General features: G+C 46.8%; 2 protein-coding genes and 1 long non-coding RNA gene across 5 annotated transcripts in view; 1 reads left to right on the forward strand and 2 right to left on the reverse strand.

Annotated features, from left to right (window-relative positions):
• Window positions 1–24,037, forward strand: part of LOC148042275 (serine/threonine-protein kinase MRCK gamma-like) — a 111,250-nt gene extending 87,213 nt beyond the window's left edge. For 2 of the 3 annotated variants that reach the window (XM_087703060.1, XM_087703062.1), the window contains exons 23-38: window positions 884–928; window positions 1,347–1,452; window positions 2,368–2,501; window positions 4,173–4,303; window positions 5,462–5,543; window positions 7,247–7,463; window positions 10,969–11,031; window positions 11,452–12,039; window positions 13,332–13,429; window positions 14,010–14,094; window positions 15,358–15,478; window positions 16,985–17,102; window positions 20,350–20,460; window positions 21,157–21,274; window positions 21,829–21,914; window positions 23,640–24,037. In XM_087703060.1, coding sequence (XP_087559186.1) covers window positions 884–928; window positions 1,347–1,452; window positions 2,368–2,501; window positions 4,173–4,303; window positions 5,462–5,543; window positions 7,247–7,463; window positions 10,969–11,031; window positions 11,452–12,039; window positions 13,332–13,429; window positions 14,010–14,094; window positions 15,358–15,478; window positions 16,985–17,102; window positions 20,350–20,460; window positions 21,157–21,274; window positions 21,829–21,914; window positions 23,640–23,693 — 2,157 coding nt within the window. In that variant the 3' untranslated portion in view covers window positions 23,694–24,037. The remainder of the gene's footprint in view (window positions 1–883; window positions 929–1,346; window positions 1,453–2,367; window positions 2,502–4,172; window positions 4,304–5,461; window positions 5,544–7,246; window positions 7,464–10,968; window positions 11,032–11,451; window positions 12,040–13,331; window positions 13,430–14,009; window positions 14,095–15,357; window positions 15,479–16,984; window positions 17,103–20,349; window positions 20,461–21,156; window positions 21,275–21,828; window positions 21,915–23,639) is intronic. The other variant, XM_087703063.1, reaches the window with a different exon arrangement.
• A 13-nt stretch (window positions 24,038–24,050) lies between these two features.
• On the reverse strand, window positions 24,051–24,251 carry LOC148042276 (uncharacterized). Its single transcript, XR_015695225.1, has 2 exons — window positions 24,203–24,251; window positions 24,051–24,138 (listed from the first exon to the last, which is right to left on the reverse strand). It is a non-coding gene; the product is annotated as an uncharacterized LOC148042276 (long non-coding RNA).
• Window positions 24,252–24,422: 171 nt separating this feature from the next.
• Window positions 24,423–26,959, reverse strand: part of SCYL1 (SCY1 like pseudokinase 1) — a 33,002-nt gene continuing 30,465 nt past the window's right edge. The window contains exon 18 of the mRNA XM_087703064.1: window positions 24,423–25,899. Coding sequence (XP_087559190.1) covers window positions 25,775–25,899 — 125 coding nt within the window. The 3' untranslated portion in view covers window positions 24,423–25,774. The remainder of the gene's footprint in view (window positions 25,900–26,959) is intronic.

The raw sequence follows: 26,959 nt of genomic DNA on the forward strand, positions 1-26,959 counted from the left end.
TCCTTCAGCTTCCAGGAGGGTGATAATGGCCTCCCCAGGCGCCGGAGGCCCGAAAGGGGCCTGTTTTCGGACTTCTTGGAGGCCCGTTTTTCACCCTCCTGGAGCCTTTCTCCCTCTCTTCCTTCCTCCATTCTTGTTCTCCTTCCTCCTCCCTCCCTCCCTCTCTCTTTCTTTCCTTCCTTCTCCTTCCTTTCTTCCCTCCAACCTTCTCCTTTCTTTTTTTCCTTTCTTCCTTCCCTCTCCTTCTTTTCTTCCCCTTCCTTTCATCCCACCCATCCACCCTTCTCCTTCCTTCCTTCCTTCCTTCCTTCCTTCCCTCTACCCTTCTCCTTCCTTTATTTACTCAACCCTTTTCCTTCCTTCCTTCCCTCCCTCCTTCCTTCCAGAAGTTGTGTCTGCTCTATCACTGCAGGTTTTCACAAAGAGCCTGGACAGCCATTTTTTTGAAATTGTTTCCTATCTGAGCTGGGGGTTGGACTAGAAGACCTCCAAGGTCCCTTCCAATCCGTTATTCTGTATTGCTCTTATTTTCTTTGCCAATTCTTACATTCTCCCTTCAGGGTACAATAAAAACCCAGCTCAAAGACAGAGATAGAAAGGAAGAAAGATAAACCCTTTGCTTTCTCCCTGGCCCCTTTTCTTCATTCTCTGTCCAGCTGGCATCGCTTAATAAACGATTTCGCCAAAACAATCAGCAAAGGATTGATAAAACGTGGCTTGGGGCTAGATGTGGGGCCGGAGGACAGTGGGAAGAGATTCCCCCTTGAACCTGGAAAAAAAATATGGGCAAAACTCAGAAACCAGGTTAGCGCAAAGTATTTCAATTTCTATGTTTTCTGCTCCCCGTAACTTCTTCTTACGCTTTTGTGTTTTTCTCATGCAGGCAGGAGCCCCCGTTGGCGAGAGTGGCCATTCGGCATCCCTTAAGGTGAAGACTTAAGGGCTTCATCGTGAAAGTTTTTGAAATTTAAAAGTTTGTTGTCCTTTTTCTGCAAAGAAAAGACATATATATTGGAGGCTTTCAAGAAGAGACTGCACTGCCATCTGCCAGAAATGGTGTAGGGTCTCCGCTTGGGCGGGGGGGGATGGGGTTGGACTAGATGACCTACCAGGTCCTTTCCAAGTCTATTAATCTGTAAAGAACAGAAGTTGCCTTCGGAGGTGGTGGGAGCTTCATCCCTGGAGGCTTTCAAGAAGAGACTGGACTGCCCTCTGTCAGAAAGAGTGTAGGGTCTCCTGCTTGGGCTGGGGGTTGGGCTAGATGACCTCCAAGGTCCCTTCCAACTCTGCTAATCTGTTAACCTGAAAGCATCCTGCAAACTTTCTCCCTGTTGTTTTTTTCCTAGCCCAAAACGCACAGCTTCAAAACCCACAGCTTCTCGGCCCCCACCAAGTGCATGCGTTGTACATCGCTGATGCTCGGCCTGGTCCGCCAAGGCCTGGCATGTGAGGGTGAGTGGCATCTTATGGGGCACCGTACATGGGGAGGAGGGGGACAAGGAAAGGGGGGCAGGTTGGGAATGACTCCCGAGGCCCCCCAAAACACAGACCCTTATCACGGCAATCTCTCTACATTCCTGTTTGGCACGTTTTCATTGTGGTGCATGAGGACTAGAAACTTAGCTTGATTGCAGGAGAACAGACCATAGCAATAGCAATAGCAGTAGACTTATATACCGCTTCATAGGCCTCTCTAAGCGGTTTACAGAGAGTCAGCATATTGCCCCCAACAATCTGGGTCCTCATTTTACCCACCTTGGAAGGATGGAAGGCTGAGTCAACCCTGAGCCGGTGAGATTTGAACCGCTGACCTGCTGATCTAGCAGTAGCCTGCAGTGCTGCATTTAACCACTGCGCCACCTTGGCTCTTATAGCTTAATTAAAAGCAAGGGAAATGATTGCTCCAGCTGGTTCTTCGCCTACAGCTTAGCTATGATGTACATCAAAAGGCTTTGGGCAATCTCAACTAAAATGATAGGGAATTCTCGGAGTTGAAGTCCACACCTCTTAAAGAGTCATTTCAAGCAACACAGTGACTGACTAGGGAATTCTGGGAGTTGAAGTCCACACCTCTTAAAGGGTCATTTCAAGCAACACAGTGACAGACTGGGGAATTCTGGGAGTTGAAGTCCACACCTCTTAAAGGGTCATTTCAAGCAACACAGTGACTGACTAGGGAATTCTGGGAGTTGAAGTCCACACCTCTAAAAGTTGGTGAGGTTGAGAAAGAGAGGTTGGAAAAGTGGTTACAAGCCTCCCCCTGATTTTTGGCCACTCTAGGACAACACAGCTCTCTTCCTGCAAGGGCTAAGTAATTTAAACAGACCAAGAAAACGTTTTTTCTCGCTTTCCCCCCTTCTTCTTCAGCCTGCAACTTTGTCTGCCACGTGTCCTGTGCGGCCGGAGCCTCCATCTGCCCCATGCCCCCGGATCAGCTGCAGAAAACCCTGGGGGTGAATCCGGTAAATGGAACTGGCACCGCCTTTGAGGGGTATTTGTCGGTAAGTGTTGTGACCCAACAGCGGCCGGCTGAGCTGTTGGTGGAATCTGACGGCGATGACCACGATGGGACTGCCCTGGAGGCTGAGGAAGACTCTGGTGGGTGTTCGGAGTCAGAGCAGGGACTAGAGATGCCTGTTGGCCACCAGGTGGCGTCTGAGTCAGGGAGCAGTGAGGAAGAACAGAGGGAGGCTGACCCTGACGTACGTATGCTGCGAGGAGGAGGGAGCAGCTTTGGAAAAAGGCTCACAGAAGGAAATAGGGACAGGTGGCTACTGATTGGCCCCTCCCGGAGAGCTTATAGGTGGGGCAACGAGAGAAGAATTTTGCAGAAAACAACAATTTACTGATCCAGCCATAGAGAAAGATTGGGAGAAGATTGTTTCATAGAGATAGCTTTCTGGGCTCCCAGCCAAGGCGTTCCTTATCTCCCTCCTTAGTTGTGGCAGACAGCCAAGTCTGCGTCCATATATATTGTAGAGGCTTGGGACAGAACAGTAAGAGACTCAAGTTTGTTGCGTAGGGCAGATCTTGGGAATGGCAGTTGTCGTCCAACTTCAGGATTGTAATTCAAAGTTTGCTTGACCGTGGAAAAAAAAAAAGCTAAGGGGTGGGCTGGGTTAGAGCCTGGATGGGACACCACTAAGAGATCCGAGGCTGGAAGCTGGATTATGAATTAGAAAAAAATGAGCAAGATGGGAATAAATCTTTTCCAGACTAAATATGAAGTGATAGCATAGGGCAGTGGTTCCCAAACTTGGCAACTTTAAGACTTGTGGACTTCAACTCCCAGAATTCTCCAGCCAGCAGAGCTTCTGGGAGTTGAAGTCCACAAGTCTTAAAGTTGCCAAGTTTGGGAACCACTGGCATAGGGCTGTGATGGCGAACCTATGGCATGCGTGCCAGGGCTGTCATGCAAATACCTCTCTGTGGGCACATGTGGTTTCCGGGGCACACACGCCAGCTGGTCTTCATGGGTGAAAGAGTGCCAGAAAACGGCCCGAAAAACGGCATGAAAATGCTCCCCCAAAACAGCATGAAAATGGACCAAATAAACAGCATGAAAACAGCCCAAATAAACAGCATGAAAATGGTCAAAAAACCAGCATGAAAAACAGCCCCAAACCAGGCCATTTTTCAGGCTGTTTTTTGGTTGTTTCCTGGCCAATTACACCCTGAGAACAGCCAAAAATGGCCCCAAAACAGGCATGCGCACACCAGCTAGCTGGTGTTTGGGGTTTCTGGTGCCCTGGCACACGCAAACATGCACATGGAAGCATGTTCCAGTTTGAGCACTTGGTGCTAAAAAAGATCGCCATCACTGGCCTAGGATGTAACAGGTGGAAGATGGTTAGAGAGAGATCCAATTGGAACTAACGAGAAATTTCCTGACAGTGAGAACAATTAATCAATTGCCTCCGGAAGATACGGGTGCTCCAACACCGGAGGCTTTTAAAGAAATTATTGGACATCCATTAGTCCGAAATGGCAAAGGGTCTCCTGCCTTGGGTATGGGGTTAGACTAGATGACGTCCAAGGTCCCTTCCCGCCTTGTTATTCTACGTCCCATGCTCTGAGTGGATCTCCTGCCCTGCAGGAATGAAAATATTTCCTGGACTCGAAGCTGCTTCTCTGGCGAAAACGAGTTTGCCTGTTTCTCTTTTTATCCCAAGGTGCCCAAACCCTCCGGGGTGAGGAAGGGCTGGCAGAAGGCCTTCGTGGTGGTCAGTGACTTTAAGATTTTTCTCTTCGATGCCTCGGAAGGGAAGATCTCACCGGGTGTCATGCATGTCACAGATATGCGGTGAGTATATCCTGGCTGGGGGATTCTGGGAGTTGAAGTCCACCCCTCTTAAAGCATGCTGGCTGGGGGATTCTAGGAGTGGAAGTCCACTCTTCTTAAAGCATGCTAGTTGGGGAATTCGGGGAGTTGAAGTCCTCCCGTCTTAAAACTTGCTGGCTGGGAGATTCTGGGAGTTGAAGTCCATCTCTCTTAAAACATGCTGGCTGGGGGATTCTGGGAGTGGGAGTCCACCCCTCTTAAAGCATTCTGGGAGTTAAAGCACACGCATTTTCAAGTTGCCAAATTTGAGAAGCTCTGGGTTAGATCGTTGGCAGCCTTCTTAGATATCTTAGGCAAACCCAGCAATGATGCGTAGAGTGGCTTTAGAGGAATCTGAGGTTTGGATCAGATTGATGGGCCACATTAGGCTCCTGGGATGGAAGTTCCCAACCTCTATGATATTACACTTAGACATTTTCTCTACTCATTGATACTAAAAAGATGTTGGGACTCTAGAAAGAGTGCAGAGAAGAGCAACAAAGAGGATTAGGGGACTGGAGGCTAAAACATATGAAGATCGGTTGCAAGAACTGGGCATGTCTAGTTTAATGAAAAGAAGGACCGGGGAGACATGATAGCAGTCTTCCAATATCTCAGGGGCTGCCACAAAGAAGAGGGAGTCAAGCTATTCTCCAAAGCACCTGAAGGCAGGACAAGAAGCAATGGGTGGAAACTAATCAAGGAGAGAAGCAAAGTTGGAGGGGGTTGAAAGAGGGTGTATGGCGGGCCAAGGTGGTATACTGGGTTTGTATTGTAGAGGGCATTTTCTATATTCAATGTTATATGCCCTGATTAAACACAGTGAATATGTGATTGTATAGAATGAAAACATAATTTTTAAAAAAAAAAAAAAAAAAAGGAGAGAAGCAACTTAGAACTGAGGAGGAATTTTCTAACCGTGGGAAGAATTAATCAGTGAAATGACTTATCTTAAGAAGTTGTGGGTGCTTCCTCACTGGAATTATTCAAGAAGAGACTGGACAGCCATTTGTCCAAAATGGCACGTCTCCTGCTTGAGCAGGGGTTAGACTAGAAGACCTCCAGGGTCCCTTTCCAACTATTATACTGTTATTCTTAATCACTGCCCATGAGGAATTGTTTTCTTACTCCTTTTGACAGGGATGAGCAGTTTTCCGTGGCTCCTGTCCTGGCTTCCGATGTCATCCACGCCAACAATAAAGATGTGCCTTGTATCTTCCGGGTAAGAACCAGAAGGGGCAGGAAACATCCGGAATGGGAATGCCTTTGTCTGGTACCCAATGGGGACCTTCGAGTTGTGGTTAGTGCAAGATCTCAGAGCAATGAACGAGTCCTGTTGAGTGGCCTTTGAGGGTCTCCCAGCTCACTTGCAAAGAGAGCACAGATTCTAAATCAGTGTTTCTCAACCTTGGCCCACCTGGAGATGCGTGGACTTCAATTCCCAGAATTCCCCAGCCAGCGAATTTTGTACTGTATGCAACTGATAGTGTCATTTTAAAGTTTGTTCCCCAAAATTTTTCCCATTTGTCTAATTCAATATTATAGCCAAAGTTCTGCACTCATTTTATCATTTGTTCTTTCACAATTTCCTCTTCCATTTTATACTTCAGGAGAAATTTATATATTCTCCCTATCATCTTTCTATCTGCGCTTTGAATAATTTTATTCAATTCGTGTGGTTGTGTTTCAACGTCATATAATTTAGTATCATTATTGTATTTAGTTTTGATTTGGAGGTAAGTTAGCCAGTCACCTTTTTTTAAAGATTTTTATTAACAAACATGTAAAATACACACACACACAAAAATTAGACGTACACCACATTTATACAATACAGTGCGAAAAGGAACTTCCTGTTTTTTATCTTAGCAATCATCAATCGATATCGCTCACCTTATATTATTTCCCCTTCTATCGTATTTCATTTAGATTTCATCATTCTTAACCCTCTTATTTACTCAGAACTATTATTTTTGAGTATTGTTAAATTCTATCATTGATTTTTGTTTCTTTCCTCCATCCACCTGTACCATTTATCCCATATCTGGTAGAATTCTGATTCTTTCTTTCCCTGTATTTCTTTCGTTAATTTATCCATTTCAGCACAGTCCATAATCTTTCTTATTATTTCATCTTCATTTGGGGTTAGTTTGTTTTTCTATTTCTGGGCGAAGGTGATCCTTGCCGCTGTAAGTATATGTAGTATTAAATATTGGATTTCTTTTTTGTATTTCACCAACATAATTTTTTCTTTTTTGTATTTCACCGCCAGTCAACTTTTTTTAAGCAGTCATTTTTAAGTTTGTTCCCCAAAATTTTTACTAGCCATTTCTATAGGAACAAACAAAAACCTATCATGGCCCGTCGGCTGCCAGAGGTAGCAGCAGAGCCAGGCAAGGAGGAGGGGGAGGCAGAGCCGGGGCCTTCCGTCCTCCCCCAGGTGGAGAGGCAGCTGCCTTCAGGGCCTGAGCTGAGGGAGGGGGAGGAACAGATGGGGCCCAGATGTGCTTATGTGCAAAGAGGAGAGGAGAGCAAAGGAAAGGAATAAGACGGCTCTCAGGGAAAAGCAGACGCAGACACTATCCAGTCCCTCCCTGGCTGGGAAATAAATAGGAGGAAATAAATAGGAAATGAACAACCGCTCGTTTTCAGTATACAGCAATTTGGATTTCTTGGATTAACTTGGTTTGTTGGGACTAATTATGTTGGGTTTTTTTGTTTATCCTTGTGAATAAAAAGACCTGTTATAAAAAGGGGTGTCAACTCTCAGTGCCGTCATGGGGACAGAATGGGGGGGGGGGATTCCACGCATGCTGTCGGCGGAGTCAGATCTCAAATTACTACAGCCGGTTTGGGAGGGGTGCAGCTTGGAGCATTGCCGGGCACCGGCTGGCATCCTGCTCACTTACCCCATTCCTTCCGCAGGTGACGTCCACTCAGCTCTCCTGCCCTCCCACCACCAGCTCCGTGCTCTTCCTGGCCGACAGCGAGGCGGAGATGCGGAGGTGGACCCAGGTGTTGAGCGAGCTGCAGCAGCTGCTGCGACAGAACCGGCACTGCGACCGCGCGGTCTACATGCTGAAGGAGGCCTACGACAACGGGCTGCCCTTCATCCCCCACGCCCTCTCAGCCGCAATCATAGGTGCTTCCTGAAATTACGGTTCTGGGAGATCGGAGTGGGTGGGTCTTGTTAGGGGTCTCTCCGTTCGGAGACAGAAAGTAGTGCAGCGGAATGTACACCGAGAGAAAAGGAACGTTGCTAGTAGTAGAAAACACACGAATAGAGTCTCAGACACTGTCAGTAAAAACAAGTAGCTTTATTACTACTAATAGCTTCACAAGCAGTGATAGTAGATATTCGTCCAAACACAATTCAAAGAACAAACAATTGCTTACAGTTGCAGTTCACGTTCCAGCCATCAAGCGAGTAAGTAGTTATCAAGCAGAGAGAGGGAGTGAGCTTTCCTGACTCCCTCTTATTGCAAAGTTAATCACAGCTGATAAGTACATTCACTCATTTAAAGCAACATCGACCATTTGTTATTGTATACAAATCTATATTGCCTACCCAACACTAGGAGTATACTCCCAACAGGTCTGGTCTGCTCCCCCAGTTTCTGGAGCAGGGACAGTGGCCTTGATTTGCGGTGGAGTGCACGAAGGGGTCTCCAACCTTCCCAGTTTTTTTTATTTTTTATTTTTATTAAATGTTTTTTTAGTTTTAGTTTAAAACTGGTACAACATCTTTCTTAATATATCAATCAATTACAGATAATACAGAAAAAGACAAAAACAACAATCAGAAAAACAAAACAAAACACAGGTGTCTATTATGAAAAAATAAGAAGTATATCAACTGGTTACAACATGTTTTGGTGCTTCTCTTCCATTGACTCCTATTAATTCAAATATCTTAACTCGAATATTTGCCATATCAACATCATTATACCTCCGGTTTAAATTATTATAATTATTTAAACATCCTTCATCCTTAGTTATGCTAAGGAATTAGTCCATAACACATGCTGGCAGTTCATTTACTTATTTGTAAAATCTTCTATTATCATCAAATCCCCACATTCTATTTTAACTAAACATCCATAATATTCAATTATATCATATATCATAACATTTTCCCAGTATTAATTAACATTTGATTGTATGGATTCTATTTAGTTTTTTAATAGTGCTAATTATTATAGTTAATACTCTTTATGTGTAATCTAAAGGTATTTTCTCATATCCAATTGTTAATTATCATATCAACTCCACATTATATACATTGCTATCAATATCAATTATTATTCAACAATATTTGTTACACAGAAAAGCAATTAGGTTTAACAAGTTTTCAATTGTATTCAACAATCTATCAGCCAGTTCCAAATTATATATATTGCTATCCATATCAGTCATTATTCAGCTATATCTATTACAAATTAAAGTAATCCCATCTAGCTAATTTTAAATTGTATTGTCCCATCTGTCAGCCTGTGTCCCTCCAGCCGCAGGGTTTCCTCCGTCCAGTAGCCATTCGTTGAATAAATTTACCAAATGTTTCCATAAGCAAGTCCAAACAAAAATATTTCGGCACCTTTGGATTCTGAATGTCGGTGATAAAATAATAAAGTTGTTCTTGGCTTATAAAGCTTCCCAATTTAACTTTAATTCTCAAGGGTGGATTCTCCATTCCTTCTGCACACTGTCTCTTTAAATGAGTCGTCTTTATGGCTTCCCCCCTCCTCTCTTCCTCTGAGATAGACCAGACACCATTTCTCACATTTTCCGTTTGTGTTTCAGGAACATTTAAGCATTCAACGTTCTCAGTTTTAGCTTCATATTTTAGAATAAATTGATCCAGTTTTCTTTCCAATCTTTGGTAAGAATGAAAAAGTCCTCTACACGGAGAGAAAAGAGTCTGAAATGAGGTCTTAGAGGTATCTTGGGAGGCCATGATGTGTCGTAGTTAAAATAGCAGCTCTCTTTTTTTTCCCCAGAGGCTTCGAAGCACTTTTTACTTTTTTTTTTTTTTTTAGTCTCTTACCGGCTGTCAATCTTATCTAGTTGTAAACAGAGCTAGATAGTAAAGTAATAAAAATGTCGAATCGTGACGGGCTAATTAGTAGGAGATAAGTTTTACGATCCACTTAGGGAGATTCAGGGGGGGAGGGTATCGCGGAGTTTCTTGAAGCATTTAAGAAGTAAAGTAACCACCAGTCATAAATCCATTAGAAAAGCTAATTCGCCGCTGATCTTCTTGTTGTTTGGTTTTCAATTAGCTTAATTTTTAACACGAACAATCTCTCTTGGATAATAAAATCAGCTTACCAGATGATATCACTTCTTCCATTCTTAGGGGCGACCTGCAGTTTCAGTTAGCACGCAGCTAATCCAAAAAGGAATTGGCACGGGGAGTTAATACCCTCCCCCAGAGATTTGCGATTATCTCTGGGGTCCTGGGTCCCTCCCCACCTTCACTGTCGTCTTCGGGACAGCTAGAGTTCAAAGAACCCGTCCAAAAATCCTTTGGTATAGAGGAATTTCAGGAGTAGCCTAAAACTCCATCTTCTCACTGCTAAGCCCCGCCTTCTTCCCCAACCTTCCCAGTTTTATGGGTCAGCACTGTGGGTGGGTGGGGGCCAGTGATGAGATACAACCGGTACACCTCAGTACGGGCATACTGGGGCCTTCTGGGGGCACCAGGTACTGTTCCGGTACAGTGTACGGTGGGCCCAGCCACCCGCCCTCCCTGCCTGTATTTGAGCTGATCGAGGCTTTTGCGCATCCTCACGGAGCATACGGCATCTGCGCGATGCTCCGCCCAGCAGCTGAAGCATCGTGGGCTGTAAGTATGCATCCGTGTGCTACGTGCAGGCATATGGTGGACGCCGGGCCGTGTAGCAGCGTACTGGTTGCAACGGGATCCGGAACCCATCACGGGGGGTGGTGGTGCAAATGGTTGTGTGCAAGCAGTGGTTGTGTGCACTCTTGTGCACAGCTCCAGCGGGTGCACATGAATGCCACTTGCAGAAATGGAGCTTCCCTGTAAGGATCGCCTCTCCTTCTAGCTTAAGAAAGCGAAGACTCTTGAAACGGAGCATTTCAAAAGGAAGCTTTTATTAAGCCGAAGTGAAAACAATAAGTTCAAAGCAACGTCTGAATCCCCTTAGGCAATGCAAGTGGAATTAAAGCAGTCGAGACCCCTCCCATTAGTCGGAATGCAGATTTTAGCCAATACACAAGTGTGAAGATAGTTCCTTTATCAACCGCCCTGAGAACCAAATTCCCATCTTCCTGGTTAGACATTAAAGTGGACCGTCCCACATGGCCATCATAAACATTCCCCCCAAAAGGTGATGGGATCTCAGGGTGCTTTGAAACCAGTTGTAAAATGTCAGTTGTCACTGGAACTGCTAATAAATCGACTCCAAGGCCCCCCTCCTCCCAATTGAATGGCAGTGTCACTTTTAGGGATCGGACATTCCCACTCAAACACGAGCGTGCACCACTCATGCAAACGGAACTTCCCGTGTTCGCCCACTGCTTGTGCAGTCCGGTTCTGAATGGACCATGCCTCAGTATCGCAGCCTAGGGGTTGGAGGACCCCGGTCTACACTAATTGTGACAGTGTGTCTTTTTTTTTACAGACCGGGAAAGGCTTGCTCTGGGTACGGATTACGGACTTTTTCTCGTTAATCTCAGGACAAACGGTGAGCAGTTCACTCTCCCTCCCTCCCTCCTTCTCTCTCCCTCCCTCCCCCCTCTCTCTCCCTCCCTCCCCCCTCTCTCTCCAGTTGTTAAGTGAATTTTGCCCCATTTTACGATCAGTGAATCGTTACAGTTGTTCAGTTAGTAAAATGGATGTTAAATTAATCCGACTCCCCTGCTAGTCAGATCGCAAATGGGGATCACATTAACCCCTCCCCCCACTGCAACGGTCATAAATATGAGTCAATTGCCAAGTGGCTGAATTTTGATCACGAAGTTGCAATGGTCATAAGTGTGAAAACAGCACATCCTAATGTTCACATCACAATTTTCCTGCTCCTGATTTTCCGCTATTGTGGCTGGAGAGCTTTGTGGGGGCTGCAAGTGCCAAGCCCTGACCATGAGCTTCGCTTCCCCTCCAGATGTGCTGCGGGTGGGCGACTGCCGGCGGGTGCAGCTGCTGCTGGTCTCCCCCGAAGCTCAGCTGCTGTCCGTGCTCTGCGGCAAGAACCATGGGCTGCGCATCTTCTCGTGGGCAGAGCTGGAGACCCCTGAGGCGCTAGGAACCAAGGTGGTGGAGGCCAAAGGTTGCCAGGCGGTGGCCGTGGGGCTGATCTGCCGCGGCATGACCCCCGTGCTGTGTGTGGCCTGCAAACGGCAGGTGCTGTGCTTCCAGCTGACGGCCACGCACCCGCCCCACCGCCGTATCAAGGAGATCCAAGCGCCAGGATACGTCCAGTGCCTGGATGTATTGGGGGACCGGCTCTGCGTGGGCTACCCGTCCGGCTTCTCCCTCTACCCTCTGCTCAACGAAGGATCTCCAGTCAGTTTGCCCCACGCGGATGACGTTCGGGCGAATGCCGTGGCCCAGATGGAAGCGCTGAAAGCCGTGGAGGTCAGCCTGAGCGAATTCATCTTGTGCTTCAGCGGTTTCGGCCTCTACGTGGACCCGCACGGACACCGCAGCCGTGCCCAAGAGCTGATGTGGCCAGCCACTCCTCTCAGCTGCTGTGAGTGGGTCGCAAATTTGGAGGAGGGCGGGGGCTTTGGCTGGGTACGAAGGGTGCGGTGGTCCATCCATTCTGGTGGGGCCTGTGTTTGCCACTGGGCTCTATCAGGGTTCCAAGTAACACGCTCACAGCAAACAGAACCAGTGGAACAGTTTGCCACTAGAAATTGTGGGTGCTCCATCACTGGTCATTTTAAGAAGAGACTAGATAGTCACTTATCTGTGTAGGTCAGTTTTCCTGCTTGAATAGCGGGTTGGACTAGAAGACCTCCAAGGTCCCTTCCAACTTCTGTTATTCTATCCTATACTATTCTATTCTATTTTCAGTAGGAAAAATAGGAAAGGGAAAGGGAAGAGTGCAGAAAAGAAGAAAAGGCGGTGACTTCCGATTCCTTTTTGATGCAGTAAAACAAGATACTAACATCCAACCTCAACTTTCTATTTTTACATAATAGCATAAATTAGCCATTTCGCTCTTAATAAATCTATCTAATTGGTAAAACTCAAAATCAAAGTTTCATAATTTTTTCCCACCTCGAGCACAAAGTCCAGAAGTGGTTTCCAAGTGCAATCAAAAGTAATTATTGTTTTTCTCTGATCAAAGCAGTCAATTTATCCATCTCTGCTAACTCCATCAGCTTTTGCAGCCATTCGTCCCTTGGGCCAATCGAAATGCCCTTCCGTTTTTGTGCGTGACGTAATCTTGCCGCCATCAACATATATAATATCAAAGTTTCCCCCAAAAGTCTTTTTCCATTAAACCCCAAAGAAAAGTTTCTGGTTTTATCTTTATATTCACTTTTACGAATCTTCTGTATTAGAATATGAATTCTACTCCAATATTTGTAATTCTAATTTAATGAGGCGTGGCCAGAAGTAGGTTCCTGCCAGTACAGACCGGTTCAGCCAAATAGGTAGTAACTTGGCCTGCCACACCCCTGAACCGGTTCTCTTCGTGGTGCCATAGGCACTGCCGTCTTGTTTTTTACTTCTGCGCATGCACAGAAGTATTTTTTAGTACTGTGCATGCACGTGGAGCACGCATCAAGGCATGTATCAATCACGCATCAAGCACACACATGCGCAAGGCGAACCGGCAGTAGCAGCCGCCGGAACCCACCCCTGGGCATGGCCCCTTGGCTACAAAGCCCAGCCCGTGGTGGCTTATTTGGTAAACCAGCATGAAGCCGATCGCAGCATAATCGGCAGGATTGCGGGAGGATGTGGGTGGCCGCCGGCATGAGGGGCATGCTTGGCACACCGGCATTAACCCTGCGCTCTTTCCTGTTTTAGGTTACAATGCTCCTTATTTGTCTGTATTCAGCGAAAACAGCCTCGATATCTTTGACGTCCGGAAGGCGGAGTGGATTCAGACTATCTGTCTGAAAAAGGTGCACCATGTTCGAATGAATGAATGAATGAATGAATGAATGAATGAAGGAAGGAAGGAAGGAAGGAAGGAAGGAAGGAAGGAAGGAAGGAAGGAAGGAAGAGCAATAGCACTTAGACTCGTATACAGCTTCACAGTGCTCGGTCCTCATTTTACCCTACTTGGAAGGACAGAAGGTTGAATCAACCTTGAGCCGATCAGGATCGAACTGCTGGCAGGCGGCAGAATTAGCCTGTAATATTGCATTCTAACAAGGAAGGAAGGGAGGGAGGGAGGGAGGGAGAGAGGAAGGAAGGAAGGAAGGAAGGAAGGAAGGAAGGAAGGAAGGAAGGAAGGAAGGAAGGAAGGAAAGGCAATAGCACTTAGACTTATATACAGCTCCACAGTGCTTTTACAGCCCGCTCTAAGCGGTTTACAGAGTCAACAATCTAGGTCCCCATTTTACAACCTCGGAAGGATGGCGGGCTGTGTCAACCTTGAGCCTGTTGGGATTTGAACTGCCAAACTGCAGGCAGTCAGCAGAGTTAGCCTGAAGGACTGCACTCTAACCACCCTGGCTCATCCCTGTTTCCTCCGCTCAGGTGCGCGCACTGAATCCCGAGGGCTCCTTGTGCACCTTTGGCAGCGAAAAAGTCCGGCTGACCTACCTCGGGAACAAAGCCGCAGGTAAGGAGGGGCCTCCAAGCAGGTAAAGCACGAAACCCAGGACTTTGCGGAGGGAATTCGAGGCTGCATTCCCACAACAGTCCAACTTAGCTTTAAGTGTGATTATTTTGGGAATCTGCAGGTTTATTTATTAAATTTGCTTGCTATCCATCTTGCTGGGTGGCTTACATTAAAATGAAACCAGAAATAAATAAATAAATACACAGACACACACACACACGCTTGCAGCAGTTCTTTGGTGACTGTTCAAAGCTACAACGGCACTGAAAAATCTGACTTATGACCGTTTTGCACACTTACGACCGTTGCTGGTCATGTGGTTTATACTTGGATGCTTGGAAGCTGGTTTCATATTTATGACGGTCGCAGTGTCCCGGGGTCATGGGGAAGCCAGATTCACTTAACGACGGGGCGAGTAACTTATCAACTGCAGTGATTTGCTTAGCAACTGTGGCAAGAAAGGTTGTAAAATGGGGCCAAACTCATTTAACTAACGTCTCACTTAGCAATGGAAATTTGGGGGCTCAGTTGTGGTCGTAAGTCAAGGACCATCGCTTTTTATACTTTTAAAGTTCACAATAAAAGTGCAATGAGAAGTTATCACATTGCGTTGTATTTGAGACTAACCAACTAGCCAAAAGGTGCTACTACCGCTCTGTAAAGCCTTAGTAAGGCCACACCTAGAGTACTGGATCCAGTTTTAGTCACCATGCTATAAAAAAGATGCTGAGACTCTAGAAAGAGGGCAGAGAAGAGCAACCAGGGTGATGAGGGGACTGGAGGCTCAAACATCTGATGAACGGTTGCAGGAACTGGGCCTGGCTGGTCTAGGGAAGAGAAGGACCAGGGGAGACAGGAGAACATCTTCCGATATTTGAGGGGCTGCCCCAGAGAAGAGTTAGGGGGTCAAGCTATTCTCCAAAGCCCCTGAAGGCCAGAGAAGGAAGAACTGACCAAGGAGAGATTCAACCTGGAAATAAGGAGGAATTTCCTGACAGGGAGAACAATCAACCCATGGAACAGAAGTTGCCTTCGGAAGTTGTGGGAGCTTCATCCCTGGAGGCTTTCAAGAAGAGACTGGACTGCCCTCTGTCAGAAATGGTGTAGCGTCTCCTGATTGGGCGAGGGGGTTGGACTAGATGACCTTCAAGGTCCCTTCCAACTCTGTTGATCTGCTAATTAAATCATTCGCTAATGCCAGTGCCTTGTGCAAATCTAAATTTGATGTGTGAGGAGCCTAAATTTCCTTCCTTCCTTCTCCAGACCAGGATGAGTTCGAAATCCCCCAGACCACTGATAACAGCCGGCGATACCTCATGAGGACTAGGCACAAGCGGTGCTTCTCTTTCCGGATCTCCGAGGAGGAGCGGCAACATCAGAGGAGGTGAGGCCGATCGGAGAAGGGGCAGCCTGGGGATTTTCTGACCGCTGTTACTCAGACCTTACACAAGCTGTCGCGAAACCCACGGCCGTTCTCATTTAGCTAAGCAAAGCAAAAAGTTTGCACTGCAGGCCGAGGTTGGTTAATTGTAACCCTGGTTCGTTTTGATGTGGCTCAGCATACAATGCAACTCCAAATGGTTGGATATTTTTATTCTTATGATTTATTAAATTTGTTCGCCATCCATCTCACCACAAGGCAACTCTCAGCAGCTTATAACAAATTTTTGCTTAACAAGTAGTCCTCGACTTACAACAATTCATTTAATGACCACTCAAAGTTATAGAGGCACTGTCATGGCCAGTAGAGCTGGCAGCAGATTCGGCCAGTGAGGAGGTTGGGGAGGACTCTGGGCCAGTGCTGGAGTCTGGGGAAGGCTCTGAGGAGGGCTCTGTGTCGGAGGCAGAGAGGGGGCCAGGGCCGTATGCCAGTTATCAACTGCCTTCGGAGTCAGACATCAGTGAGGCAGCCAAACAGCTGGAGCCTGTTCCCAGTGTGCGCATGCACAGAGCTGCCAGACGAAGGGAAGAGCTAAAGAACAGGGGTTGACTTGGGAGGAAGGCCACAGGTGGACAGTGAATGGCCCCTCCCAGAGGGAATAAAAGAGGAGCGAAAGGGGAGTGGAGTTTGCAGGAGACCATTGGTTCATCGCTTCATTGGTTCCTGACTCTCTGAGACTCCTGGCCACGTTTTGCAGATACCTGCCTGGCAGCTCTGCAAGCCAGATAAGTTCTGTGACCATAAATCCTCCTTTGAAAGACTTTGCTGGATGTGAAGGAGCAGAATTCACAACAAATTAATAAAAGGGGTTTTTGTTGAGACAAGGAGTTTGCTTCAGGCTCTCGGGAAGCCTCGGTCATAACAGGTACTGAAAAAAGAGACTTATGACTGTTTCCCCACACTTATGACCATTGCAGCATCCCTAGGGTCATGTGATCAAAATTCAACCGCTTGGCAAAATTATGCCGGTCACTGTGTCCTGGGGGGCGGGAGGTGTCACACGATCCCCTTTTGCGACCTTCTCACCAGCCGAGTGAATGGGGAAGTCACATTCACTTAACAACCAACTTCCCCATTGCAGTGCTTCATTTAACAATGGCGGCGAGGCAGGTTGCAAAACGGAGCAAAATTCGCTTAACTGTCTCATTTAACGGCAGAAATTTTGGACTTAATTGTGGCCCTAACTCGAGGGCTACGGGTAGGCTAAATAAATACCGTATGCTAAATAAAGAATGTAGTTCTGCATTGCTTAGCAACGGAAATTCTAGTCCCGAGCGCCGTCGTTGAGGCGGAAGACCAAAGAGAGGGAGGGAGGAAGTGAAGGTAGCTGGGTGAACCCCGCCAGGAAGCGTCTCAGGGAGTCATGTGGCTTTGATCCGCTGCCAGCTGGCTGGCACCTCTGAGCAGGGTGCCCCGTGCTAGGCGCTGCCCCTCCTCTCTCCCTCGCAGAGAAATGATGCGCAACCCCAGCCTCCGTGCTAAGCTCATCTCTTCCCCGAGCAACTTCAACCACCTCGTCCACGTCGGGCCGAGCGAAAAGCAGCGTCAACTACAGGACCTACACTTGGTGAGTAAACATGGTTTTGCTACCCTTTGCATCGGGGGTCCTCAGTTCCCGGGCAGGTACTGGACTGTGGCCCATTTGGACCTGGCCGTGCAAAGGTGACAGGCATGCATTCTCCTGCTGCTCACACGGAACTGTTCCATCTCTCATCCATGGCCGCTCCCCAAAGTTGGAAAGGTTGGGGACCACAACTGTGATGGCACGGCACAGAGGCAACCCAAGCAGACGGAAGTTCAAGCTTCTCTTTTATTGCTCCAAATTTCTCCAAACGCTCCCACGTTTCTGGCCAGTCTCAGAGCAAACACACACAACTATAAGAAATCCAGAAAGAATGCAAGGAATCCAGGAAAGTTCAAACGTTGGCACTTAAATACTCCAGGAATTTAGTGTTTGTTCCTCCCCACAGCGTCTCCTGAAGTCTCAGTCCCAGGTGTGCCTGTGCGTTCTCCTCCTGAGTAGCCAGGTCATTCTGCACTGTTCTCGCCTTCTCTCTACTCTCCATGTTCTTGGATCAGGAGCGGGTGGTCCTTGCTCCTCGTCTTAGCTCTGTCTCTCATGTTCACTGCTTAGCCTCTCTTGGTCCTCCTGTCCCCACTTCCTCCCTGCCTACAAGGCATCCCAATCCTGAAAGGCCTGGCTGGCCTTCCCCTTCCCCATTTTCCTCCCAAGCCAACGAAGCCGCCCCTTCGCTCTCCAGTTCCAGCTCATTTTCCCCGCAGATTCAGACTCCAACGGGAGCATGACAACGACTTCACGTGGCTGATTTCTCCCAATCTATCACCAGCCTCCCTCCGGTTGGATTGAGGTCGCTGATCCAGTGACACAGAGTTTGTTGCACCAAGTCACAACACAAGTCAGCTCACGTTTGACTGTGATGGTGGCGGGGTGTTGGTGCTATTTGCCTATTAAAACAGCTCCACCCCCTAGTACAAGCAAAGGGCCAAGGTTTGGCCCCACATTATGGGAAATATGGGGGTGCCACAAAAAACAGAATCATATTTTGTGCCCTCCTGATTTCATGCCAGCCGTGAAACCAATAGCTGCAATCCACAAGCCACAATAATATTCTTTTCCATGTATTGTATCACCTAGTCCTAGACCAGTGGTTGCCAAACTTGGCAACTTTAAGACTTGTGGACTTCAACTCCCAGAATTCTCCAGCTAGCTGCTGGCTGGAGAATTCTGGGAGTTGAAGTCCACAAGTCTTAAAGTTGCCAAGTTTGGCAACCACTGACTTAGACCAGTGCTCCTGGGCACCCCCAAAATCAAATAAACACTTAAAAACATCTAACACAATAAATATCAATCAATATAACCCACAGGAACCAATGCTCTTTGGGGGTCCTCCCATCATTTTAAAGAATGCAAAGCCCCCCCCCCCAACTCCAAAATATTTGAGAACAGCTGGTCTAGGCCACAATTGACAAGAAAAGCTCACAATTGACCAAATGATGGTTTGGTTGTAAAGAAGGAAAACCAGCCTGGAATCCTTCAGCTTTGCAGCCCCAGCGAAGGAAAGGATTAGGCATAGAATCAAAACCACGTGAAATCTTAGTGCCGCTTTATAAAGCCTTGGTGAGGCCGCACCTGGAATACTGCATCCATTTTTGGTCCCCACATTACAAAAAAAAAACATTTTTTTTAAACAAACAAAACTAACAACATAAAGCCATCTTCATTTACAAAATGAAATTGTCAATGAAGATGGCTTTAAAAGATGTTTTTTTTTGTAGCGAGTTTTTTATTTTTCCTTTCAAATTCATTCTTAGATATACATTCTTAGAATTGTTATTTAACATATGTCAATTCATATCATTTTTCCGTCTGTATATTTGCATTTTAATATTTTCTTATTTCCTCTCCCCCTGTATTTATCATGTGTTGTTGGAGATCTTTGTTTCATGTTTTGGTCCTTTTTCTTTCTATTTATACCTTTTTTCAAACCACTTGTAAAACCGCCCCCATGTCCTGTAGTACACTAATTCCTCTTTGTCCTTTATTCTCAATGTCAAGCTGTTCATTTCTGCACAATCTAATATCTTCTTTATTACTTCCCATTCCGATGGGAAAATGTTGAGGTTTTGGAAAAAGTTCAGAGAAGAGCAACTAAGGTGATTAAAGGCCTGGAGACTAAAACATACAAAGAACGGCTGCAGGATTTGGGCTGGGCCAGTGTGGAGAGAAAAGGACCAGGGGAGACATGATAGCACTCTTCCGATACTTGAGAGGCTGCCACAAAGAGGAGGGGAGTCAAGCTATTCTCCAAAGCACCAGAAGGCAGGACAAGAAATGATAGAAACTAATCCAAGAGAGATTCAACCTGGAACTAAGGAAAAACTTCCTAACAATAAAAAAAATTAACCAGTGGGACAACTTGCCACCAGAAATCATGGGTGCTTCATCACTGCAGGTTTCTAACAAGAGACTGGACAGCCACTTGTCTCAAATGGTCTAGGGTCTCCTGCTTGAGTAGGGGCTGGACTGGAAGATCTCCAAGGTCCCTTCCAGCTCAATTGTTCTTCAACACTTTTAGAATAGAATAAGAGTTGGAAGAGACTTTGGAGGTCTTCTACTCCAACCCCCTGCCTAGGCAGGAAACCCTATACCGTTCCAGACAAATGGTTATCCAACATCTTCTTAAAGACTTCCAGTGTTGGGGCATTCACAACTTCTGGAGGCAACTTCTGTTCCACTGATTAATTGTTCTAACTGCCAGGAAATTCCTCCTTAGTTCTAAGTTGCTTCTCTCCTTGATTAGTTTCCACCCATTGTTTCTTGTTCTACACTCAGGTGCCTTGGAGAATAGTTTGACTCCCTCTTCTTTGGGGCAGCCCCTGAGATATTGGAACACTGCTATCATGTCTCCCCTAGTCCTTCTTTTCATTAACCTAGAGATCAGTGGTGGGTTTCAAAATATTTTGGAACTTCTTCTGTAGGTGTGGCCTGCTTTCTGGGTCCACTGATGGAACCTCTTCTAACCGGTTCAGTAGATTTGACAAATCGGTTCTACCGAATAGGTGCGAACTGGTAGGAACCCACCTCTGCTAGAGATACCCAGTTCCTGCAACTAGTCTCCAGTCCCCTAATCCTCTTTCTTGCTCTTCTCTGCACTCTTTCTAGAGTCTCCACATGTTTTCTACATCGTGGCGACCAAAACTGGATGCCGTATTCCAAGTGTGGCCTTCCCAAGGCCTTGTAAAGTGGTATTAATACTTCACATGATCTTGATTCTATTCCTCTTTTTATGCAGCCTAGAACTGGGTTGGCTTTTTGGGCAGCTGCTGCACACGGCTGGCTTCTATTTAGATGGTTGTCCACTAGGATTCCAAGATCCCTCTCTCAGTTACTACTATTGAGCAAGGTACTACCTATACTGTACCTGTGCATTTTGTTTTTCTTGCCTAAGTGTAGAACCTTACTTTTTTCACCATTGAATTTCCTTTTATTAGATAGTGCCCAATGTTCAAGTTTTGTCAAGATCCTTCTGTGATTGATTGTGATTGTTTGATCTTAAAATTATGGTTATTCTGCATGCAAGAATTGGGCATTTCTTAACCTGCTGCTGTAGATAATTCAGTCAGGAGTCTTTCCAACATACATTTGTTTATTCTCCACCTGTCAGGCCTGCAGCCATCTTTTCTTGTGGGTCTTTGGCCTGCCACACCTTCTATTATTCTACTATGCATTTTCTATGGTGGGAAAATGGGAGGGGGGAATTGTAAGGAGTTAGATGATATGTAGCCATAACAACATTCTTCTTAGAAAGTCAAGGTCACTTTTGTTTCTGCACCTGGCTGGATGTAGATGGATGGAACTGCCAGTGTGGCAGTGGAAGATAGGACCATGGGATGGACTTGTGGGTGTGGGGGGCAAGATCTTGAACTTTCAACTGGGTGGGGAAAACCAGGAAGCTTTCAGATTCGGGTTTCCCCCGATGTGCCAACATGCCTCTTTTAATCAATTGGAACTTAGAGGAATCCTTTGCCTCGGACTCTGGTTTAATTTTGGGTGCTATTTGGAACCCTGACATTATCCCACTTCTTAACCCCATTTCCAGGCGCAGGAAGAGAAGAAGAGGGAGGCCGAAGTCCGAATGCGCTGCAGCAGCCTCTCCGAGATGCGACGGCCATCACCCGAGGGCCAAAATAGGACCCCTTTGGGGTCTGTTTCCTCATGTAAGAAGAACCCAGGGAAACAAGAGCCACTTGGGAATGTGTGTGGAGGGGCTTTTAAGGGGCCCTTGAGCAGCAGGGTGGGGAGTACGGGTAGTCCTCGACTTACGACCACAATTGAGCCCAAACTTTCTGTGGCTAAGTGAGTTTTGCCCCATTTCGTGACCTTTCTTGCCACTGTGCTTAAGTGAACCACTGCAGTTTGTTAGTCACACGGTCGTTAAGTGAATCTGGCTCCCCCCGGACTTGGCTTGTCAGAAGATCGCAAAAGGGGACCGGCATAAATACGAGCCTGTTGCCAAGCGCTTGAATTTTGACCGCGTGACCGTAAGGACACTGAAGCAGTCGTAAGCATGAAAAACTCGTTCATTCACTAACATTACAGGTGTGGTCTTCCATCTGCATGGACTTCAAATCCCAGAATTCTCAGCGGTAGCCATGATCGCAGGAGGATTGTGGGAATTGAAGTCCACTCACCAAGGGCCTCGCTTGGAAGAAAACGTCCCCTGCAGCTCCAGTCTCTTGCTAATTGTCTTCCCCATTTTCTCGTTTCACAGTAAGACTCCAGTCAGCCAGATCAATCTCTGACAATTCTTCCGGGTCTCCACAGTCGTTCTTCTCTGGCCTTTCGTCACTGGGAGAGGTAAGCGAGAGCAAAAACGGAGGCTGTGAGTGTGGAACTGGGGGGGGGGTGTCTTTAAGATTTAGATGAACAGTTGGAAGGGACCATAGAGGTCATCTAGTCCAACCCCCCACCCAAGCAGGAGACCCTACGTCATTTCTGACAGAGGGCAGTCCAGTCTCTTCTTGAAAGCCTCCAGGGATGAAGCTCCCACAACTTCCGAAGGCAACTTCTGTCCCATGGGTGAATTGTTCTCACTTGTCAGGAAATTCCTCCTTATTTCCAGGTTGAATCTCTCCTTGGTCAGTTTCCATCCATTCTTCCTTCTCTGGCCTTCGGGTGCCTTGGAGAATAGCTTGACCCCCTTCCTCCTCTCTGGGGCAGCCCCTCAAATATTGGAAGATGCTCTCCTGTCTCCCCTGGTCCTTCTCTTCCCTAGACTAGCCAGGCCCAGTTCCTGCAACCGTCCATCGGATGTTTGAGCCTCCAGTCCCCTCATCATCCTGGTTGCTCTTCTCTGCACTCTTTCTAGAGTCTCAACGTCTTGTTTAGAATCTGGGAACCAAAACTGGATGCAGGACTCTAGGTGTGGCCTTATTAAGGCTTGACAGCCATGATGGTGAACCTATGGCACACATGGCCGAAGTGGCACACAGAGTCATGTTGACTGGCATGTGCAGTATTGCTGTTCCTCTTCTGGGTTTCTGGTGCGCATGTGCATGTGATGATCAGCTGGCCTTTACGTGTGTAGCAGGGCCGGAAAGTGGAACAGCCAGTCTTCCATTTTCCAGCGTAAGCCTGTGTGCTGGCCAGGAGATTGGCGTGTGAACATGTGCGACAGTAACCGGAGGACTTGCCGGCTGGTGCGCATGTGCGCACCGTAACCAGAAGCACATTTTCCGGCATGCACATGCCGCCTAAGCAACTCCTCTTCCTAGTGCACGAAGTGCTCCCTTTTCTGCACTTGGTGCTACCCGCACGCCTGTGCGCTGCCTTTTTGGCACTCTGTGCCGAAAAGGTTCAGCATCACTACTTTATAGGGTGGTTGTAGTACTTCTTGACATGTCCCATGTGCGTTTGCATTGGTTGAACGGAGCTGCTAAAAAAAGCCAATGCCAATCCTAGGCTGCGTTAACAGGGACGGAATCAAGGTCAGATGAAGTACCGTAATTTTCGGAGTACGAGATGCACCTTTTTCCCGCAAAGGGGCTGGACTAGAAGACCTCCAAGGTCCCTTCCAACTCTGTTCTTCTCTAAGGCTCTCCTGCTTGAGCAAAGGGGTTGGAATAGATGACCTCCAAGGTCCCTTCCAGCTCTGTTCTTCTCTAAAGATCTCCTGCTTGAGCAAAGGGGTTGGAATAGATGACCTCCAAGGTCCCCTCCAACTCTGCTATTCTCTAAAGATCTCCTGCTTGAGCAAAGGGGTTGGAATAGATGACCTCCAAGGTCCCTTCCAACTCTGTTCTTCTCTAAAGATCTCCTGCTTGGGCAAAGGGGCTGGACTAGAAGACCTCCAAGGTCCCTTCCAACTCTGTTCTTCTCTAAAGATCTCCTGCTTGGGCAAAGGGGCTGGACTAGAAGACCTCCAAGGTCCCTTCCAATTCTTGTTATTCTCTAAGGGTCTCCTGCTTGAGCAAAGGGGTTGGGCTAGAAGACCTCCAAGGTCCCTTCCAACTCTGTTATTCCGTTTCTGTTGGAGTTTCATCTCTAAAACACTGCAACAATCTCCGCTTTTCCCCTCCACAGCAGGTCTCGGATTCCAGTCCCCCGTCCAGCCCAAGGAGCACCAGCACCACATGACAGGAAGGGCTGTCGATGCCCAACCACAACGCCCCACCTGAAACAAGACCCCGGTGCCAGTTTTGCCACTGAACATCCAGCTCCTTTGAGGCTGCCTGCTTCTTGTTATCTAGGGAAGGAGGCGAGGAAGAGGAAGGACGGGGCAGGAGCCGGACTCTGGGTCTGCTGCAGGAAAGCCGCACCTTTGCTGCACTTAGTCCAACGGTGGGGGACAGTGGATCCATGTCCCTCCTTCACTACCCCCCCCCCCCCCAGGAGATTCCTTGGAGGAAACAGGAACGGCTGCTTTGTGGATCCCACTCCTGACACCAATTGTTCCCTGTCCTGCTTGTTGCACAGATAACCATTTGGCCAGGACACTTTTAAAGAACCTTTTTAATGTTCACTTTAAAAAAAAAAAAGCTAAGCTATTTCCAGCCATATCCTAAACAGGACGAGGTTTAACCTCTGGGTGAATGCACATTATATATATATTATTTCAAGGAACATTAATGTAATATATATATTACCTCTGGGTGAATGCACATTATATATATATATATATATATAATGTGCATTCACCCAGAGGTAATATATATATTACATTAATGTTCCTTGAAATAATTCCGAAGTAACTTGAGAGGTTGAGGATGTTTTTTCCCAGCCTGGTTTCAGCCCAGACTTGAATGAAATGTGTACTTTCCAACCAGGTTGTAAAAGCAGTAAAAATAATTGCACCGAACCATCTCCTGGAGTTGTTTTCAAGCTATTTTACTAAAAGGAAGAAGAAGAAAAAACACTAGAGGGATTGAGATTCTTGTTGCTGCCCCCGCTCCCCTCCAGCCATAATTCTCAGTAGCCCCGAGGGAGAAAACCAAAATATGCCTCCCCCACCATCATACACACACACCTTGGTTGCCGAAAACCAGCCAAATTGCAAGCTTTACGTCTGTAGGGGATGAAGGGAAATGCATCACTTTTTCCTTATTGGAATTAACCCGTTTTCCAGATTTACAAACTATCGCACCAAGGCTGTGGCACTTCATACTTGCCACTGAAGGATTAAGCCACGTTTTAACCAAGTTTGCTATGCCGAGCGAAGGCAAGTGTTTGGTGTGCATGTGCAAACCAGAGGGGGGGGGAAGAGAAAGACAGAAACAGAGAGAGAGAGAGAGAGAGACAGAAAGAGAAAGACAGTGAGAAGAGAGACAGAGACAGACAGACAGACAGAGGAACACAGAAAGAGGCAGACAGAGAGACAGTGAGAATAGAGAAAAGACAGAGAGAGAGACAAAGGCAGACAGAAAGAAATACAGTGAGAAAGAAACAGAAAGATAGAGAGAGACAGTGAAAAACAGAGTAAAAGTGAAAAATAGAGATAATAGACAGAGAGAGAGAAAGACACAAAGAAAGACAGAGTGAAAAATAGGGAAGACAGAAAGAAATACATGAAGAGAAACAGAGAGAGAGAGACAGAAAGAGAGTGAAAAATAGAAAAGAGTGAAAAGCAGAAGTAGACAGAGAGAGAGAGAGAGAGTCAGAAAGAAGGACAGATAGATAAAGAGACACAGAAACAGAGAAAAAAAGAGAAAAGACTTGGCAAGGGTCCGTGGGAATCCTCTCACAGCTTTTCATTCATAATTTGTTTCTCTGCCTCCGTGTCAGCTGATGGCACAGGCACGGATTAACACCTGTGCACACCCACGCACACTTCCGCCTGGTCCTTTGCCTCCGTGCAAAAGTCTCCATTTCTTTTGCCCAGCGACCGGGTGACGGAGCCAACACACACACACCCCCACAACCCCAAGGCTTCCAGAAGTCTACGTTTTAACTATCTGAAACCAGAGAAATCGGCCAGCAGGTTGCAAAGGAAGGTGTGATGAGGCAGGTGGGCCTGGCTGTGTGGGTGGCGGCCCCCACGCCGAGCAAGACCGGATGGAGGGGACCCCGGTTTTCCCACCACGTTTCAAAACCGGGTTGGGGAACCAGAGTTATAGACGCTTCGCCTCCTTCTCGCCGTCTCTTTGAAGGCCTCCAGCTGTGTCCAACGCTGGGAGGAAGAAGAGGAGGAGAAAAGAAGAGGGCGTGGTGGGGCAGGAGTGTCACTCCAATTTCCTGACCCCCAACTTCATGGGTCCCTTGGCCGCCTTCTTCTCGGCTCGCCGGGCTTCTATTTCCTGGCGCCTCTCTTCCCGTTTCTTCCGGGCCAGCTCTGTCTTGCTGGGACCTGGAGATCCGGGAAAGAAAGAGAAAGTGACTGGGTGGCTGATGAGTCCTTCTGAATTGCATTTGGCTGTACTGAACTGAATTCAATTCAAGTAAACTGAACTCAATTCAATTGAACTGAACTGAATTCACCTGAACTGAATTCAATTGAACTGAATTGAACTAAATTGAACTGAACTGAACTAAATTCAATTGAACTGAATTCAGTTGAACTGAACTGAATTCAATTGGACTGAACTGAATTGAACTCAATCGAATTGAACTGAATTCAATTGAACTGAATTCAGTTGAACTGAAATGAATTCAATTGGACTGAACTGAATTGAACTCAATCGAATTGAACTGAATTCATCTGAACTGAACTGAATTCAATTGAACTGAACTGAGGGAGCCGAGAGGGCGCAGTGATTAGGGTGCAGTACTGCAGGCCACTTCAGCTGACTGCTTAGTTGCAGTTCGGCGGTTCAAATCTCACCGGCTCAAGGTTGACTCAGCCTTCCATCCTTCCGAGGTGGGTAAAATGAGGACCCAGATTGTGGGGGCGATATGCTGACTCCGTAAACCGCTTAGAGAAGGCTGTAAAAGCACTGTGAAGCGGTATATAAGTCTAACTGCTATTGCTATTGCTATAATTCAACTGAACTGAACTGAATTCAACTGAACTGAACTGAATTGAATTCAGTTGAATACTTTATTTGCCCAAGTGAGATTAGACACACAAAGAATTTGTCTCCGGTGCAGAAACTGACAGTTGCAGTGTTCGGGGGTCATGGAGACATCTTTTGTGACTTTCCGACAAGCAAAGTCAATGGGGAAGCCAGATCCACTTAACAACCTTGTGGCTAATTTGACAACTGCACTGATTCACTTAATAATGGTGGCAAGAAAGATCTTGGTGGCGTAGTGGTTAGGATGGAGTACTGCAGGCTAATTCTGCCCACTGCCAGCAGTTCGATCCTGACCAGTTCAAGGTTGACTCAGCCTTCCGTCCTTCCGAGGGGGGTAAAATGAGGACCGAGATTGTTGGGGGCAAATAGGCTGACTCTGTAAACCACTTACAG

The sequence above is a fragment of the Thamnophis sirtalis genome, unplaced genomic scaffold (genome assembly GCF_051295495.1).
Source record: "Thamnophis sirtalis isolate CommonGarterSnake01/CBP01778 unplaced genomic scaffold, rThaSir2_p1.2 scaffold_19, whole genome shotgun sequence".
Lineage (NCBI taxonomy): Eukaryota > Metazoa > Chordata > Lepidosauria > Squamata > Natricidae > Thamnophis > Thamnophis sirtalis.